This window comes from Orussus abietinus, unplaced genomic scaffold, assembly GCF_000612105.2.
Source record: "Orussus abietinus isolate OABI.00-Male unplaced genomic scaffold, Oabi_2.0 scaffold52, whole genome shotgun sequence".
In the NCBI taxonomy this organism is placed as follows: Eukaryota; Metazoa; Arthropoda; class Insecta; order Hymenoptera; family Orussidae; genus Orussus; species Orussus abietinus.
Genome location: NW_019394235.1, coordinates 141,388 through 159,872, shown reverse-complemented (window position 1 = coordinate 159,872; position 18,485 = coordinate 141,388). Strand labels below are relative to the sequence as shown.

At 37.6% G+C, this 18,485-nt stretch overlaps 5 protein-coding genes across 5 annotated transcripts; 3 read left to right on the top strand and 2 right to left on the bottom strand.

Annotated features, from left to right (window-relative positions):
• Positions 1-1,893: 1,893 nt before the first annotated feature.
• LOC105694207 (protein lethal(2)essential for life) lies at positions 1,894-3,056 on the bottom strand. The gene is made up of 2 exons (XM_012414664.2): positions 2,879-3,056; positions 1,894-2,804 (listed from the first exon to the last, which is right to left on the bottom strand). The coding sequence occupies exon 2, from the start codon at positions 2,760-2,762 to the stop codon at positions 2,115-2,117; it is 648 nt and encodes a 215-aa protein (XP_012270087.1). The 5' UTR covers positions 2,763-2,804; positions 2,879-3,056; the 3' UTR covers positions 1,894-2,114.
• A 1,267-nt stretch (positions 3,057-4,323) lies between these two features.
• Positions 4,324-5,320, top strand: LOC105694208 (protein lethal(2)essential for life-like). Its single transcript, XM_012414665.2, has one exon. It carries the CDS (start codon positions 4,475-4,477, stop codon positions 5,069-5,071), a length of 597 nt encoding a protein of 198 aa, XP_012270088.1. The 5' UTR covers positions 4,324-4,474; the 3' UTR covers positions 5,072-5,320.
• A 1,826-nt stretch (positions 5,321-7,146) lies between these two features.
• On the bottom strand, positions 7,147-7,998 carry LOC105694209 (protein lethal(2)essential for life). Its single transcript, XM_012414666.2, has one exon. It carries the CDS (start codon positions 7,900-7,902, stop codon positions 7,351-7,353), a length of 552 nt encoding a protein of 183 aa, XP_012270089.1. The 5' UTR covers positions 7,903-7,998; the 3' UTR covers positions 7,147-7,350.
• Positions 7,999-12,052: 4,054 nt separating this feature from the next.
• LOC105704457 (protein lethal(2)essential for life) lies at positions 12,053-12,934 on the top strand. Its single transcript, XM_012433677.1, has one exon. It carries the CDS (start codon positions 12,157-12,159, stop codon positions 12,787-12,789), a length of 633 nt encoding a protein of 210 aa, XP_012289100.1. The 5' UTR covers positions 12,053-12,156; the 3' UTR covers positions 12,790-12,934.
• A 2,374-nt stretch (positions 12,935-15,308) lies between these two features.
• LOC105694292 (protein lethal(2)essential for life) lies at positions 15,309-16,623 on the top strand. The gene has a single exon (XM_012414812.1). The coding sequence runs from the start codon at positions 15,620-15,622 to the stop codon at positions 16,211-16,213; it is 594 nt and encodes a 197-aa protein (XP_012270235.1). The 5' UTR covers positions 15,309-15,619; the 3' UTR covers positions 16,214-16,623.
• Positions 16,624-18,485: the final 1,862 nt, after the last annotated feature.

The window sequence follows — 18,485 nt, the reverse complement described above, 5'->3', positions numbered from 1 at the left end:
AACGATTCTTCCAAAATACTCTACTTTAAAAAGAGAATCATCGATTAAATCAAATTTCTGCATAAATTGTGATCATTAGAACCGTCACTTTGATGGTCGAGCGTTTAGTCCTTCGATTTCGATGATGTATATTTTTCTTCTACTTAAATATACGGCGGTTATATGTTTCATCCAAAGGTATAAAGCTATTTGAACTCCGAAGTTTATAAAAATGTCAACTGCTACGAGATGGGCTCCTGTTAAAAATATTTGAAGTACTTAAGGTGATATATACGTACCAAAAAGTCAAAATATTTATAAAACTTTTTTTCAAACTGGATGCACCAGATTATCTAAAACTTTAACACGTGATTATGGCGGCTCTAAGGAAGAACGACCTGCCCGTGAAATTTCATTTAAAAAAAATATATATCTTTTTTTGTTCGTATCCGAGACAAGGACAAAATTTGTATCGAAAAAAGAAATTTCATGAGCAGCGCGTTATTCCTGAGGGCCACCGTAACCACGTGTTAAAGTTTCAGATAATTTTGTGCACCCAATTTGGAGAAGAGTTTTATAAATATTTTGACCTTTTGTTATGTACATATCACATTTTCATATCACCTTAATTTGATTGAAGGGAAGCTTTTATGTTTAATAGTTATGAACTAAGCATTTCAAATGCGTATGTACGCTCCTGAAAAGCTGGCGATGCAGCGTATGTATGCATGTACAGGAATAGCAAAAGCGACAAAAAAGAACCCCTCTTAGCGATGCGCAACGAGTCGTACCGCAATGTACATTTTGATTCACCTGGTATCTTACGGACTTGAGTGGCTCGTAGAGTTTTATGGAATGAAATTTTACCGTTAGTGCGTTTCGCTAGCGGAGTAAAGTGACTATCACGCGAGGTACGATAACCGTGATTCGAATAAATTGCTCGCTAAGTTTCTCAAACTTTCGTGCAATGAGCTATAAGAAGCGTTAATGTTCCCATGCTTTACAGTCATTACCCTGTGAACAAATATTTGCCAGTTAATCGTTGTAAATCAGTGTTCAAGTACATGTTTTGTACACACACGAGTTGTTGTTTTACGGCTAATTCCAATTTGATCTTATCTTCATCGAACGGCTTCGTTTTTTTTTCCTTTCTCTTTCCAAGACCTTTTATTAGCAATTCCTTTCTACCTGTTTCTTCTTCCATTTATTTGAATTTCAACACCGTAATTGGAATATGGGCATCTTATTAAATGTGTAGAGTGAACACGGTCTCATTATTCTTGCGATATCATCCTGGAATAAGAGAGAAAAATGTACCGCGTGGAAAAAAAATTTGCTATTGAAAGTAAAGGAAAAAAGGAACACGAAGAAGAATGGAACGAATCCTGAAATCACAATGACATTTTTTCGAATTTATGCAACATTTACTAACAGTGGACAAAATTGAATTACACGTTCTGCGTTTAATTTTGCGTGATTAAACGCTCCGTGTAATATATATGAAATATATAGTGTAGTTCATCAAAGTTTAAAATATTCTCTGTATCGATGAAAGTATGTAAGCCTTCTCTGTGTCCTACTAGATGGCATCGCAATTATATATACAAGCTATCTGAAAGCTCTGTACGATGGCAGCACGAGGAAGAATCGTGAAAATCCTCTCGTAACAATCTTCCAAATCATCTTCACACGGGAATACAATCGGGAAATCGGTTTATATATTTTGTACACACGTCCTCTTCACAGTATTATTTTGACACGAGTTTTTCTTTGCTATCTCTGTTAGCTTTCCTATTTGAAATACTGATATCGATACCAAAAAACATAATTTAAATTGACAAATACTTTTTACGATCATGTTTTCTAAAGACAGGAATATAAAATAAAGACAAAGTGAAATGAAACATTTAACAATTACAAAATATTTTATAGGATCTTTATTCTTATTCATTTCAAATCTCATTCAGTGAACAATGCTTGAAAATGTAATATTTAGGAACTTGGGACAAAATTGTTAATGAAATAACTTAATACTGAATGAAGTAAGATGCATCGGTGTACTCTAGCTCTCTATCACATGTATTAAATGATGTAAAAACACGATAATAAAAAAGTATGTATCACAAAATGTACTTTTAAGCAGCCTTAACGGTCTTCTCCTGAGCACGCTGCTGTATAGGACTCTTCTGTGTCTGGGAGCCCTGCTCCTTCTGTGACTCGATATTCTTTGGAGTAGTATCATCCTTCAAAGCTGGTTGTCCAGTATTCTGTATCCTGATGACTCTCTCATTCTTTTCCTGTGGAGTTTGTGGTTTTCTAGGTGCAGTGATGCTGAGAACTCCGTCGGAAGAAAGCATAGACTTGACCTCGTCGATGTCACATTGCTCAGGTACCATATACTTTCGTACGAACTGTCTGGAGATCCAACCATGTTCATCTTCCTTTTCCTCGTGTTTGCCTTCAACGACGATGTTCTTTCCAACAACTTTAACGCTGACCTCTTCTGGAGCAAATTGCTGAACATCCAGTGTGACTTGAAATTTGTCCTTGTCTGCCTGAACAACGGATGATCCTGCACCCTTATGATAGCCGGTTCTGTCATAGGGATGGAACCGGCTGCAGCACTTGCGCTGAGGTTTTAGTACCAAGATACTGGGACCGCCCGGAGCTACCTCTGGAAGATCATCTGGTCTCAGTGTTAACCCAAAATGCTGATCGAACAATCGGTGAGGCCTTTCCAGGTCTTCCCACCAGCTTGAGAATACCAATGGCAGAAGAGACATCTTGACCAAATGCTGTTCACTTTCTTTCTTCACAGGTATCACCTTGAAAATATACAACTTTTTTAATTCATTGCCTCAAGCGCCATATAGACTCGTAAAATACAATGATTACTTACAATGATTGTTTGCTCAAGAATGCTCGATTCAAATTGGAGATACGCTGAGCGATGCGTTCCCTTCGACGTTTCGGAATCAAATATGTCGGCCGTTGGTACGCTACAGTATATATATGAGAAGCGAACCGGCCGGTATGTACGAGCAGGGTGCTTCCAAAAAGCTTGAGAACCTTCTAGAAGGTCCAGAAGGTTCTCGAGAGAAATATTAGATGCCTGCTAAAATCGAATCCTTATACCTTCTAGAAGCGTTGTGATTACATATCAATCATGTGCAAAATCCTCCCTGAAATTTGGAAGGATTCCTCTAATATAGGTAAACTGTTTTGAAACATGTCATGCCATGTATAAGGTCTGGAATCTGAATGTAGCAATTTTATGCAAAACCAACGGTTTTACCCCGTTTATTCCCGATAAATGAAAGATTTCTTGTGCTGCTTAGTCTACTATTACTGAACTTGTTAAGAAAATTAGATAAATTTGACGTGAAACAACTACGTAAATAAAATGGAGAAATTTGGAGAAAAACAAATTCGACATTAATTTATGCCTACGTGAAATCTTGTTTCATAAATAGTATAAGAAATGACATACAAGTTTCTAGACATTTTAATTTATTTAATCAAAAGACGGCCTTTTTTTCTTTGTGGTGGGACTTTTAAATGTGTCAATATTCCCACACAGAAGTTATGCCCCATTCTTTCGCAACAGGACATGTCATAGACAATCTCGTATTTTCGCTACTATAGAAAAACCTAAAAAGTATAATATACATCGTACCCATTACACTACTTTCAAAAATAAATAACTTATAAGAAATTTTTCTAAGAAAAGATTTGTAATAGAAACATATTCAATCTAAACTAGATTTTTTAAAGAATAGTAACGAGACAATGACAAAACGAAAAAGAGCTTTTACTATACATCTTTTTAGACATAATCAATGTTTCATGTTTCAATTTCTAAATTTTCCGGTAACATATCTCTTTAATTTTCACGGTTACATTCAATTATTATCGCTTTATTAAATATCAGTAAGTTCAGATTACAAGTTGATAATAGTACTCTCTCTTGCCAAATCTTTTTTCAGGAAATAGAAAAAGAGTCGAAGCCGGTTACGATAGGTTATGGCTTACCGGCTTTTGCAAAATCACAACACTGTTACGATGAGGCGTGGACGCCGGTACTCACTAATGAAGTCAAAACTCAATATCTAAATACAAGTCTAAAACGTTTTATAGCAGTGCAATTGCCATAATATTCCAACGTAAAATACAGATTAAATAAATAGTGTTTTTATTCATTCAAATTTGTAAAATGGATTGATTATTTTCAACAATGTTCTAGCAAAATCCGAGGGAATATTCGAGATCGGTCTAGGAGTTTCCGGAACTCACTTCCCCCTCCAGCGCGAGTCCCGGCTCGGCCAATAAAAGCACAGCTGCCGGCTCGTCGAACAACAGACAGCTTCAAGATTTGAAGGTGAACGGTCGGCGTTAGTGAGCGATCTCGTGAGAAATTCGACAAGCTAAGTCTTGGAGATTTACACTCCAGTGTTATACCGTTGTATTTGGTGAAACCAAGTAATAAAAAGCCAAGATGTCGCTGATTCCCATGCTGTTCTCTGACTGGTGGGAGGACTTGGAACATCCTCATCGTCTCCTGGACCAGCACTTCGGACGAGAGATCAGCCCTCGGCAGTTCATAACACCACGTGAGCTGGCATTATATTTGCACCCTAGGGACAGACTTCCTGCAACCTACCACAGGCCCTGGGCAGAACTTCTGCGTGAAGGCGAAGGAGGTGCGTCCACTGTCCAGGCAGATAAGGACAAGTTCCACGTTGCTCTCGACGTGCAGCAGTTCAAACCTGAGGAGATCAACGTTAAAGTAGTTGACAAGTGCGTCATCATTGAGGGCAAGCACGAGGAGAAGAAGGATGAACATGGTTGGATCTCCAGGCAGTTCGTCAGACGATACCTGGTCCCTGAGCAGTGCGACATCGAACAGGTCTCCTCGAAGCTCTCCTCCGATGGTATCCTCACCATCACTGCCCCAAGGAAGGATCTACCTAAGGTGGAAAACGAGAAGCAGATCAAGATCGAGCACACTGGGAAACCTGCGATCAGACAGCCACCGCCACCACAACAGCAGCAGGAGGCTGTGAAGGACAAGGAGGCAAAAGAGAAGAAGTAAATGTTACTTCGCGTTGATCGTGATTTGCACTTTTCATTCCATGTTTAAATAACGTTTCATTTCTTTGTATTAAATCACCAAAAATATTAAGACTAGTTCCATGTATAACTGCCTCGATACAAATATTGTATAAGATAAATGTTGCATATAACTATCGATTAGGTTATTTGTATTAACTAAGAAATTTAGTTACTAATTTCGTGTGAGTCTTTTTTTTACATAACCTAATAAATGGTTAATGCCAGAAAATTCCTCGTGTCGTTTCTGTTTCCTTTCATCCTTTAGTTTTATTGTCAATGATTTCATACATTTCTATTTATTAAAGTTATTTACCTTTCGTCATAGGTTATTCTTGAATTGATACGTTCAAAATAAGAGTACGCAGAATTTGCTCATATAAGTCTGGAATTTATTGAGAACTTAGTTTTTGATTCTTTTCTGTGAAAAACGAAAATATATTCTTTTAGTTGTCCACATCCATTTGTATTCATTTTTTCTGTTTGAAGTTATAGTAATCTAATTAATATAAAGTCTAATGTGAAATAGAATTACAGATAGTCAAGAAACGGTTTATTACTTTTACATGAAACACATTTTTAACACATTTTGGTTGGCATTTATTACACTTCTTTGTTCATAACTTCCCTTGAAATACTTGTCCATCCACAGCTGTAGAGATGCTTTTAAAATTATTGACATTCAGGTAGGTTCTACAAATCTGTAGCAGTTGATAGAGGTAACGTTGCATATAAAGTTTTGGAAAGCATTTTTTGAAGTCAGGATGAAATTAAAACAATATTTGTTCAAATATTAATGTTCAGCTGAAAATCCTGTATCCATGTCGTCTATGAAAATTAATTTTAACTCGAGTAAGCTGCAGAAAATTAAATCGTGTTGAATAGAAAATAATCTGTATGTAGAAAGCATTACATGTATCAAGTCGGGAATACGCGTAATACAAACCTGAAAAAGAATCTGTAAAGACTCTAAAAGAAGTAACAAATGATATAACTGAATGCAAAACATAAACGCATGCATTTCAACTTCAGATTTTTTGAGAACGACCTCCTGCGTTTGACCTTTAGGTCTTTCCTTATTTTTACACGATGATTTCATTCTCATATGCAAGTTAGTAGTAAATAACTTCTAAAACCAGTTTTTACTTGAAATCACGTATCTAATCGTCTAAAAAAGTTAATTTTAAATCGAATAGAAGACTCAATCGTGTTAAGTGGAAAAAGTTGTATATAGGTACAGTCAAATGGGGAATACATATAACACAAACCCATACAGATATCTCCTGGGACAAATTTTGAAATTATAAATATAGCGAAAAATAATTTGATGCAATTCGGCCCCAGATCTTTCTAGAACGGTAGTTCTAGAGAAGTTCTAGAAAGAACGCAGAAGGTATTCTGCGTTCAGTTGCGGTCTTTCTCCATTTTTACACGAAGATTCCATTCTCCTGCGCGGAGTGGCGGTGAATATTTTGTTAACGGATAAAATATTGCACTTCCTGCCAACATCGCATTAGTCTGAGTCGAGAAAATGCGAAGTTTCGCACGCAATTACGCACTATCCAACCTCGTGAAAGATCACCTCATGTTTACCCGCTTTGTGCTTCAGTTTTGATGACGATATTACAGTAATATATACATTTTAATTAAACCATATTTAAAGAAATAATGGCATAGGGTAATTGCACTTAAGCCAAGTACTCTCAATCAGAAATATCGAACAATTAGGTGCTCGCCTCTTTTTCAATGACATCGATATCGAATTTCCAAGTTTAGTCTATATCAATTAAAAAGCCATGAAATCTTGCGTTTCAGTTTCTTCGTTACATTACTTTTTTTTATTTAATCTTATTACATTAAATAAAATGAATTAAATAAAAAAATGTACAACAGACCCAATCGTTATTTTTAACTAATGTAGACTATACCCGTAAAATTACCGTCAACTCTTAATTGCCAATACAACATATGCCTAAATAAGTAAATATATTTTTAATTCGTCATCTACATTTCAACTCCATCGAAGGGATAGGAGGGATCAGAGGGAATATCCGCTAATAATTACCAACAGCAGTTTATTAATACTGTCATTTTTCCTGAGATTGACATATGACGTAGTATCGAGTATGATATACTATGACGTACGGGAAGAAACATACAAAACATGAATACGTATATTACACGAAAAGGCAGTTGGTGAAAAAGATATACAAGGAACGAACTCCATAAGTTACACAGCTAAAGATATACAAATTAATGAAATCAGTTGCTCTTGCTCGCAGCCTTCTCAATGGCGGGCTTCTCGACGTGCTCGATCTTAATGGTCCTCTCCTGCTTCTGTTCGATGGATTCTGGTTTCCTGGGGGCGGTGATGGTGAGGACCCCGTCCGAGGAGAGGGTGCTGCTGACCTTCTCGACGTCGCACTGCTCCGGTATCATGTACTTCCTCATGAAATGCCTCGAGATCATCCCGTGCTCGTCTTCCTTCTCCTCGTGCTTTCCCTCGACCACGACGTACTTGTCAACCACCTTAACGTTGACCTCCTCGGGCTTGAACTGTTGGACGTCCAGGGCGACTTGGAACTTGTCCTTGTCCGCCTTCACAACGGACCAGCCGCTGGATTCGTCGTCCCTGAAGAGTTCGCCCCAAGGTCTGTAATAGACGAAGGGAAATCGTCTGTCGTAGAACGATGGGTTGAACAACTGATCCGGGTGCAGGCCATGGCCGAAATGCTGGTCCATCAGTCGATGGGGTCGGTCGAGATGCTCCCACCAATGCGAGAACAATTTCGGAATTAGAGCCATTCTTCTCATAACACTTTGTTGATCTCTCAGAGAAAGTGCCTCTGTGAAAACGTTAATCGGTACCTCTCTAACTAAACTTCACCCTTTGTTACCGCTTCGATTGCTGCGTCTTGACTGGCGGGTCGCGTCGCCTCCTTGCCTTTATATGCGCTCTAGTCCGGTGGGGGTTGGACTCGGAACATTCGAGAAGATTCTCGAAATTTCATCGAAATTGTAATCGAAATTGTAATCGAGAATTTTCTAGAGTGTACGATCCAGTCTGGATGTGCAGGAAAGGGATTCGTGAAATAAAGGGCATTTAACTCCAATTTGTTAGAGCGTTTCGAGGTGACTTGTAACCAACTGAACCGCCGCGCTGCAGAACGGAACTGGGAAATGACGTTGCTTAGTTTGGGACCATTCATGAATGAAAATTATCTCTCTTACTGTTAGGAATTGTAGAATTACTTAGCTTAGCATGTTTCGAGAGCATTCGGGCATTTTGACGGACAGGTAGAGTCGTAGGTTTAAAGTGTATACGTGACATTACCGTCTGGCGCGTGCTCGAAAGTTCCGCGGCCAACATTTCTAAACGTTTCGAGAAATATCTATTACATTAACGGGAATACATAAAATGATATATATTAGCGATGGATAAGTACTTTGGCTACTTATTGACGTTACTTGTTAATTTGTACAAAATTTTTCTTGTAGACTTCTTTGAAATCCTTAATTCTAAATACTGACTGTGATTTGCTGTGATATTTTTCAAGCAGAAATATTTTATTCATCGTGTTGTATAATATTCTTCAAGCGGAAATATTTTATTGATCGTGTTGTATAATTTTATCCGGTTCCTTTGCTACGTTCAAGAACCCTAGTAGCGCAGAATAATTTCTAAATATTTGTTTGTAATCTTTGCTAAATATCTCAAGCGGCAGATTCTTTAAAATATCGCGTAGGTTTCATTCGAAGATCTCTAAAATATTTGTTGAAAATCTCAATGACATATTTAGTTTGAATAATTTTTAAACATTAAAATTATATTTTTAATTTATAAACATAATAAAAATACAATTTTTACTTTACAATTATTATTGAACCCCTCAGTTGGTATCAAAAAACACGATAAATTTTTGGCAATATTTTCGTTCGGCTATGTCATTAAGGTAGCAAAACGTGTGATTTTGATTTTAGAAAATTTTTTAAATGTTTACAATGTACTCGGCAGATAATATTTAAAAAATACGCATATTAAAATGAAACCAAACGTTTCGTATATCTATAAGAAGAATATTACGAAAATATATGGAGCTAATATACAAATATTATAAAAATAATATTGTAAAGTAAACGTTTTGCAAATATTTAAAATGTCTGCTATATATTTATAAAATGTACGATATTCGTTAAACATATATAAAATATATGATAAATATTTTGTACTACTAGGGAATGTTCCAGAAGGTTCTAGAAATTTGCAGAAGTTACGAGACTTTAAGTATATTTCAATACTAGTATTGAATAAATAATTGTCTCATGCTTGTACTTTGGAATCTGGCATAAATCCTGGAGTCCTTGAAAAATTTTATAAGAATCCCTCGAAAGATGATTACATAATCGATAATGACGAACGTTGGCTAAACGTTCCTAAACGCTTATTCAACGTTTATCCGACGTTTGTAATCGTTGATCATAAAAAATCTGTAAAATACGGTACTAAACAACGTAATGTATTATATACCTTATACCTTTTGTAATTGACAATATATCTGTTATAGAAAGGATAAGACGTGATACTTTCCTTGTCGAATGTTATTTGATTGGTATTTTAATTAAAAGTTTGGACTTTGTACTTAAACAGTCGATTCACTTGAATAAACTGCGTCGTTTATAATTTTAGCCATTGGTTGCCACACGCAGGGCCGAAAATCAATATCAGGGCGGAGTTTATGGAGCTTCCGAAATCTGTTGTCACCGACCCTACCTGACACATAAAGACTCGGAACGTCTTGAAGCTTCTAGAAAGTTTTCGAAAATGCTTGAATTTCCGATAATTTTCTTATTCTCGAGTTCCATTTATACAATTTTTTGTTTCTCATTCTAGATTTTAATTTCTAGAATTTTCGATAACTCCGTTGTGGAATTCGATTTATGACATTTTCGACGTTTCTCGTTCTCAATTTCCATTTCTAGAACTTTGAATGTGTCTTATTCTAGAATTTTATTTTCAGAATTCTCTACATGCTTGACATTCCAGAATCCCATTTTAAAAATTTTTGGTTTCTCATTCTGGAATTCCATTTCTAGAATTTTCGGGACTTCTCGGTTTAGATTCTCATTTTTATAATTTTCAACGTTTCTTATTCTAAAATTACATTTCTAGAATTGTTGATAAGTTTGTCATTCTAGAATTCTATTTCTAGAATTTTCGACGTACCTGATCTAGAATTACATCTCCAGAATTTTCGACGTGCCTTATTCTAGAATTCCATTTCTAGAATTTTCGATAAATTTTTCATTCTAGAATTTTGTTTCTAGCATTTTCGATAATTTTAGCATTTTAACATTCCATACCTACATTTGCGATAAGCTTTCCAGAAATAAATCTCAAAATAAATAGTATAAATTTAATTTTAGGAATTCTTATTGGTACAAATCAAAGTCCGGGCTGTACGGATATACAGAAAGTTTTGAATCGGACGTCGGAATTAAGACATGTAGCTGCAGAGATATGATACGTTATTTTCAAGTTATGGATAATCGTAAGAAAACAGGGAACATCTTGAAGAAAACAAAAATGATACAGCGGTGTGCTATTTTTATTCCGAGTATTCCATGCATCCCGTTAATGCCGAGAGCATTTGAGTGTGTTGATCATCCCATGAATATCCTAAAATAACCTTTCAATGACATTTGCTAAACATTTACAGCTCGGATAAGGAGATTTCGAGATTTCCAAACCACAGAGAGCATTTATCTAAAATCTAAAATAGATTAAATTGGTCAAATAGTAAATTACCCTCGGAAATATTATTTGATAATTTTCATATGCAATTCTACAAGAGTTCAGTCTGAATAATTTCTAAAAATAAACATCGGCTTATATTTTCGTGAATATTCGAGATACAAGGTTGAGAAATTTCGCTGCATATATTTCTAACTGTATTTTTACTTACCTAATTATAAACCACGATTTTCGCTTATAATAGGTTTAAATTTAGATTTTGATATAATTCGATTGAATAACAATACGTTTCTAGAACTATACTTACAATCGATTCGAATGTTTTAATATTCATTAATGAATTAAAATAAATCTCTTCTCCCAAGGCGGAAACATATATACACACATCATACACACATACATACATACATACATTTTTGAACACTTACAAAATCTCTTGATCCTTGACCCTATCCATAAGTGTTTAAGTCCTAGACAAAATAAAAACATAGAAAGTAAAAGTTTAATTAAAATGATTTTTTAAAAATAACCATCGATGTACATTTTTAAAAGTTTTCAAGAGACAGAAGGTGCAAAAATTTTCACTGTATATATTTTCAATTTTATATTTATCCACCTAATTAACAAAGATTTTCATTGATTACAGATTGAGAATCAAAATTTTAATATGCTTTCCTTTGAAAGACGACGTTTCTAAGACTATATTTACAGTAAATTCGATTTTTTAATAATTAATCAATGAATTAAAATAAATCTCTCAAATTCCCTTCAAGGTGGAAAGCATCATGTATACGCACATCATTTTTTTTTGACTCGCAAATCCCTTCTCTTCGATCCTTTCCCAAAAACATATAGGTCCTACAAAAAATAAAACCAATGAGAAATTGCCTGAAAATTAAATATTTTGTACACGTACCCAATAATGTCATGTATCCGATCACTTGCCTGAGGTCCAGAAATAGATACATTCGTAAACCATTTATCTCAGGCTCCGGATAGCTCGATATATCGATTCGCATGCCACTCGCAAGCTGTAGTTTAAATTTCATCAGCCCCCTGTATCGCAAATTTCATTTTCACGTATCAATCGGCAGAATTTCAGCAACACAGATCTTCAAATTTCTCGAAAGCTCTAGAGTGCGCATCCCCTCTACCGGAGCGCGCCCCATAAATAGAGCTCCGAGCTGGGCAATGGGCATCAGTCAAGAACTAGCGAGAGAACGGCGCAAGCTTGTACGAAGCGAGATATTTACCTGTGTGCCATACATAAGTCCATTCATCCGAGATATCTAATTGTACCTGAAGCATAAAAAACCATGTCGCTCTTACCAGTTCTGTTATCGGCGGCATTGTGGGCCGACCTGGAGAGACCGTACATGATGGACCAAAACTTCGGAATGGGATTGAGATCTGACCAGTTACCTGGCCTCAGCAGTTTGGAGAAATTGTACGGAAATCGGCTGTTGAACAGTCTGTACTACAGACCTTGGACAGACATCTTGAGGGCAACCGAAGGTGGATTATCGGCCATCAAGGCGGATAAGGAAGGCTTCAAGGTCTTCCTAGATGTCCAGCAGTTCAAGCCGGAGGAGCTCCAGGTCAGGGTGATGGACAACACGCTTCTCATCGAAGCGAAACACGAGGAGAAGAGGGATCAACACGGCCTAATCTCCAGGCAGTTCGTCAGGAAGTACATTCTGCCCGAAGGGGTGGACCCGGAGAAAATCTCATCCAGTATATCCACGGATGGAGTCCTGACGATATCGGCGCCTCTGAGGGACCAACCCCAGGAGAAACCAGGGAGGATCATAGAGATCGAGAGGACCGGGAAACCGGCTCTTCGACAGGAAGAAACACCCCGTAGTTCCATGGAAGGCCAGGACCTTACGACCGAAGGAACGACCATCACGACGGAAGAGAACGAGGAAGCCAATGAGGCGACAAAATGAAATTTTCATTCGTAATTCCTGTTGCATTTTGACTGCTCTTTTTTACATTTAGGTTAACTATTTTATATGGTTATGTTCATGTTGCCAAAGCTCTCTTTTTCAACTTTTTCTACCACTGTTTAAATAAAATGAAAGATATTTCGAATATACTGTGTCGGCTTACTTTCCCAGCTTCCGAGATTTTACATGTTCAATTTTTTTTTAACTGCAGAAGACGAATTCGGTCGACTTTGTTAGCGGAGCATCCTGTAAATTAAAGATTTCATCTTAGGTATAAATAGCAGTTGTACCGAAGTTAAACCGCAAAAAAAATTAAATAATTCAGTCCTTTTTTCTGATGCAGTTTAAATCTAGCACGGTTAGATAATTAGTTATACCTGGAGGAGTAACCATTTTTATTCTAATTGTCGCAAAATTTAATGCTTGGACTTATTTTAATTTTGTGACTTGATTTATTAGAATGTTTCGATGACGACAATGGAATGTTTATTTCCCTGTACTTCCGAAAGAACTTTCATACTTTCATCCTACATTATCTCATGACAACTGTTCTAAGTATCGATAATTTCCTGCTGCCCATGTAACTATCGCTTGATAGACATATTTCTTCATAAACACTTAGTTATTAATAAAGCGTAATTGATTGATAACGCTTACTACGGCTCGTAGTAGAAGTATGACGTGTACCTAACATTCCGCAACCGCCTGGCCATTTAACCCTACAAATTCGATGTTTGTACATAACTACAAATTCATGATCGTGACAGACACTGGAATAAGGCGCTGGTTTAAACGATTTTAATAGTTCGGCTAGACGGAAATTGAATAACGATTCTCCGTATTGCGACGGAAGTAAAATTTAAAGGGACACGCGAGACATGCGCTCGAGTTCACGTTTTACTTAATGCCGAGCATAATTCCACTGATAATCCATTTCATTTAAATGATGCGATTATCGTAAATTTTCAATAACTCATACATAAACTTCTTCATGGCTATAAACCTATCAATGCTCATGAATTGATCAGACTTAATTCTATGAATCACTTTGCAATGCAAAGTGGATATGGATACTTACTTTTTTAGATATGTTTAGAGATTGGATTATAAAATTGTCGGTTTATAAAAGTGTCAACAAATATTTTAAGAAACCAGGAAGGGGACCGACTGAACTGTCCTTGAGCTATCTTCCAGACAGCGGAGTAAAATAAGATCACGTAGTGCAAAATAAAGTGCAACGCAATATGCCTTTGTTATATATGTGGAAAACATCATAACTGCGTCGCACAGTTTGCATGGAATAAATGGTACATACGATTTGATGTACGTTTTGCACAGCATACAACTGCGTCGTTACGCTTTCGAATTCTTCAACTTTTTTTGTGTTGCATAAACATACACTATTTTAGCTTATTTTGGGCTCCAGAGGAAAACTCGAGTTGCAAAAGCTGCGTCATAACGGATGTTTTTATTCTACTTTTTCAACTCAATTCTTTATTGTCCTAAACTTGTTCGCCTTTACTTCATAAATGGTGTTGCACTCGAATGATCAAGCTATTTAGGTGACCAATCCAAAATCTTAAAACTTATTTTAATACCTATTTAAAGTTAGTGAAACAAAGTGACCACTGTTTACGGGTATAAAGCGAAGCTCGTGACATTCGCGTTTACCAAGGCATTTTTTTTTATCGGTAACAGTGTCGAAGTCTCTCGTAAATGTTATTTTTAGACGTATTCAATGGTAATTCGCTGATTTAGTGACCGTAATCAGAGCTTATTCGTGCGTTACATCCGCCATAGCAACAGAACACGCCGTCGAGCTCGATAAGAATTGATTACACGGTTCCAGGACGTTCTTCACAGAAGGTGATGCAAAATTGGCATACCTCTGGCATTATCGGATTATTTGTTAAGATAAAGCCTCGGTAAACAGATATTTTTCAAACCCACGTTCCTGCGTTTTGAAGAATAAAAACCTAACTGCAGTGCACGAATTGCATCTGCGTTCACCATTGACTCCATTATACGTTACCGACGACACAAAACTTCTGGATATCGACATCGATACGTTAGATCAACTTTATTCGAATGAAGTAAAATGTACTACCGACCATTTACTTCCGCATTAAGAAAACAAGGAGATTTTTTTTCAAATTTGCTAAATTTAGTTCCGATTAACCCTATAGATCTCGTATATCATTTTTTTCTATCCTCTCATTCTTGACACGAGTAGATGTCAACCCCACTTGTTTATCGTTGATAAAATGTTTTGGCAATAAAGGGAAATTCTAGAAGGTATTCACGAAGGTGATTATTGCCAAAACATTTTATCAACGATAAACAAGTGGGGTGGACATCTACTCGTGTCAAGAATGAGAGGATAGAAAAAAATTATATACGAGATCTATAGGGTTAATCGGAACTAAATTTAGCAAATTGGCCTTCATTTAATCTACCTTCCTATCTCCTATAAAAGCAAGATCTCCGCATTACAGCACGACTTCCAATCAAACCGTGTATCGACATAGATCCAAGTTTTGCCATCGGCAAAACTTGGCGGTGCTCGCCCAGTCGTAGGCGTTCTCATAAAAAGACACGCCCCAATCTAGTAGGCGAGCATCGAGCCTTCGTTGCGCACGACCAGATTCTCCGGTACTGCGCGCTGCGGCCGCGGAGCATTCGAGAAACGTCGACGAGTTGCGGCAGGGAGGAACGAGTCGAATCGAGAAGCCGGCCGGCAGAAGCACGCCAGCTACGCGGAGGAGCGGAGGACGAGTCGGAATAGAATTACGCGTCGTCACCAGGAGTCGCCGAGTCAGTCGAAGGTAAAATGGCCTTACTACCGATGCTCTTCTCGAACTGGTGGGAGGACCTCGAGCGGCCTCATCGACTGCTGGACCAAAACTTCGGGCTGGGGATCCACCCGGAGCACATCGTCACCCCGCGAAGCTTGCAGCTCTACGGAGCGCCGTGGCGTTCCGAATTCTCGCGCTGCCCCGTAGCAACAGGCTACGTGCGGCCTTGGAGCGAGCTGCTTCGCCAGGGTGAGGGAGGGTCTTCGATCGTCAAGGCCGACAAGGACAAGTTCCAGGTCAGTCTGGACGTGCAGCAGTTCGCGCCCGAAGAGGTCTCCGTCAAGGTTGTGGACCGCTCCGTCGTCGTCGAGGGTAAGCACGAGGAGAAGCAGGACGAGCACGGCTGGATTTCCCGACAGTTCGTCAGGAAGTACCTCATCCCCGAGCAGTGCGACATCGAGCAGGTCTCCTCCAAGCTTTCCAGCGACGGCGTGCTGTCCATCGTCGTGCCCCGCAAGGACAAGCCGCCGGTGGAGGGTGAGAGGGTTATCAGTATCGAGCACACCGGGCAGCCGGCGCTGCGCGAAAAGGAGACCGAGAAGACCAAGGCCGAGGAGGAGGAGAAGTAGACCCCGGGGTCCGCGGCTGTCGCCATTTTGACTGTCACTTATTCTATGCGTTGACTGAATTGCTAGTAATGGACGGGTTTAATGTCAAGGGCGTAGCGGTAACCATAACGCGAACACGAGCAAACGGTTGAGAACGTATCGTTCTCGATGTGCTCGTTCGTTCGGCCCATAGTGCCTGAAATCGATCGGCTGGAGACTGTCATCGAGCGGATGTCCTTAGTAGTAAATCAGTTAACGTTCTTTGCGTTTTTCTATCGTTCTTCCTGAAGTAGATTGCTGTGTGTATGCCACTTGAATCACGCGTTCCTAGACTGTACGGGCTTTCTTTTTTATACATACTCATGTTTCACGTGTGATATTACTGTATTTTCGTAGCATTGTGTAATAATATAATCACATTATTCAGAAAATTTCCTGGTGTTTTATTCCTATTTATGATAAGTTTTGGTTATGTGCCCGATAGGTGATATAAATGTTTAAAGGTAGTTAACGATCGCATTGTTTTATTTCCATTTTGGGAGAAATGCGAAATATCAATTATTGTTTTGTAAAAAGTATTCAAAGAACTTTACGGTTCAGGATTGGATATATTTATAATAAGAAAAAACTTTAAGAATTGCAAGATGAAGCGTCTGAAACTATAGTCAAATGAGAAATTCCTCACTTCGTGCTAATGTATCTTATAAGAGGTGACAACTCCTAATAGGCTTCACTTTCCTTAAACCCCTTTACATTATGTCGAAATTATATAAATTTGCCATTAGTCTTTGTAGTGGCATCGTATTGTCGAATTGAAGATACGTCGTACGTGACTTTTTAAATTGGATTACGTGACGGCTCGTACGCTCGCGATGATAAAATATAGGTTTTATATTTTCAAAGGTTATACAACATGGATCTCGGATGGTCTTTTCTCCATCATTTTTTATTCAATCATTCCGCGAATTGCCCTATGTAATTAATTGCTGACACGTAACGATCACAAGAACAATACTTTGAAAGATCACTGAATCATGACGTTTAATTATTGTTTGTCGATTTTACACAAAGAGTTTACCTTTCGGAAATTGATTTATTTGTAATAGGTGCTACGCGTCACGAAAACATCCTGTCATTATATGTGACAAAAGGCGGCTTTCTGGATATTATTCGCAGGACTATTAATATTGATTAAAAGTGAGATCAGGTAAATTTGGACTCGGTTTATACATAGCACAAAACTATATAAACCGTTCCTTAATAAACAAGATGTTTGAAAAAATAAACACTTAATTCTGATTAGGATTTTGATAAACTTTGGCTTATATATATTTAACCACACCGTTGGTGATATGATGAAATGCATTTATTAATTTCTCGATAACCTTGAGATCAGTGTCTCGACTTTGGTATTAATAGAAATATGGAAACTTCTTAACGTGCTTAATGTCAACGCACTCTCTGGCAGTAGTCCAATGATTTTCGTCAGAACTTTCATTTTTTACAGGGTTCAAATTCCACAGTATTAAAGATCATTGACCCAAAACATGAAATATATAGTATAAAAATTAATCAGTTTATAAAGGGCAGGATGCATCTAGGTTAGGATTCTGGTTATTTTTTACAAACAAAAATGACTTTCTGTATTAACTTTCGTTAACTTTTGACCACTTTAAAACTGCTTTAAACCCCGCATGAATAATCTCAATGCGCTCATGCAGAGCTGGCTATATTTACATTAAAAATGTCGCGATAATCGATACGTCTTACGGACAACCTACCGTCTGGTGACCATCTCGGCATACATACATTGAATATAGTTCAAAACCCCATCTGGGTTGATACAAATTCATTAAAAAGGCACTCTTGTCAAATTTTTGAATAATCGGTATTAAGTATTTATAAATGAATAAAAAACTAAATAATGGTAAAAATGTTAAATACTGTATGAAGGAAATATTCATAAAGGGACAAAGGCAAAGTGATCGGAAGTCCATGGCGGCCTTATTCCAGGGATCACGGGTGAGAAGACGTGTGCATTATTTAGAAGGCGTGATCATTGCCTAAACATCTGATACGGCTAAACCAAGACTGTTCCTAGGAACAGTGAACAGAAAGGACACAATCTTGGACCACAGAATCGAGCAGTTGGCTCTTATTCGGAATACTCTAGTTTTGAGGCATACACGCATATTTGTCTTATAATAAGCCATCATACCAGGCTGCGAGATCGACGAAATATAGGAAACTGTTAATAGTAGACACATGTATTTAAATTACCTCCTACATGTAG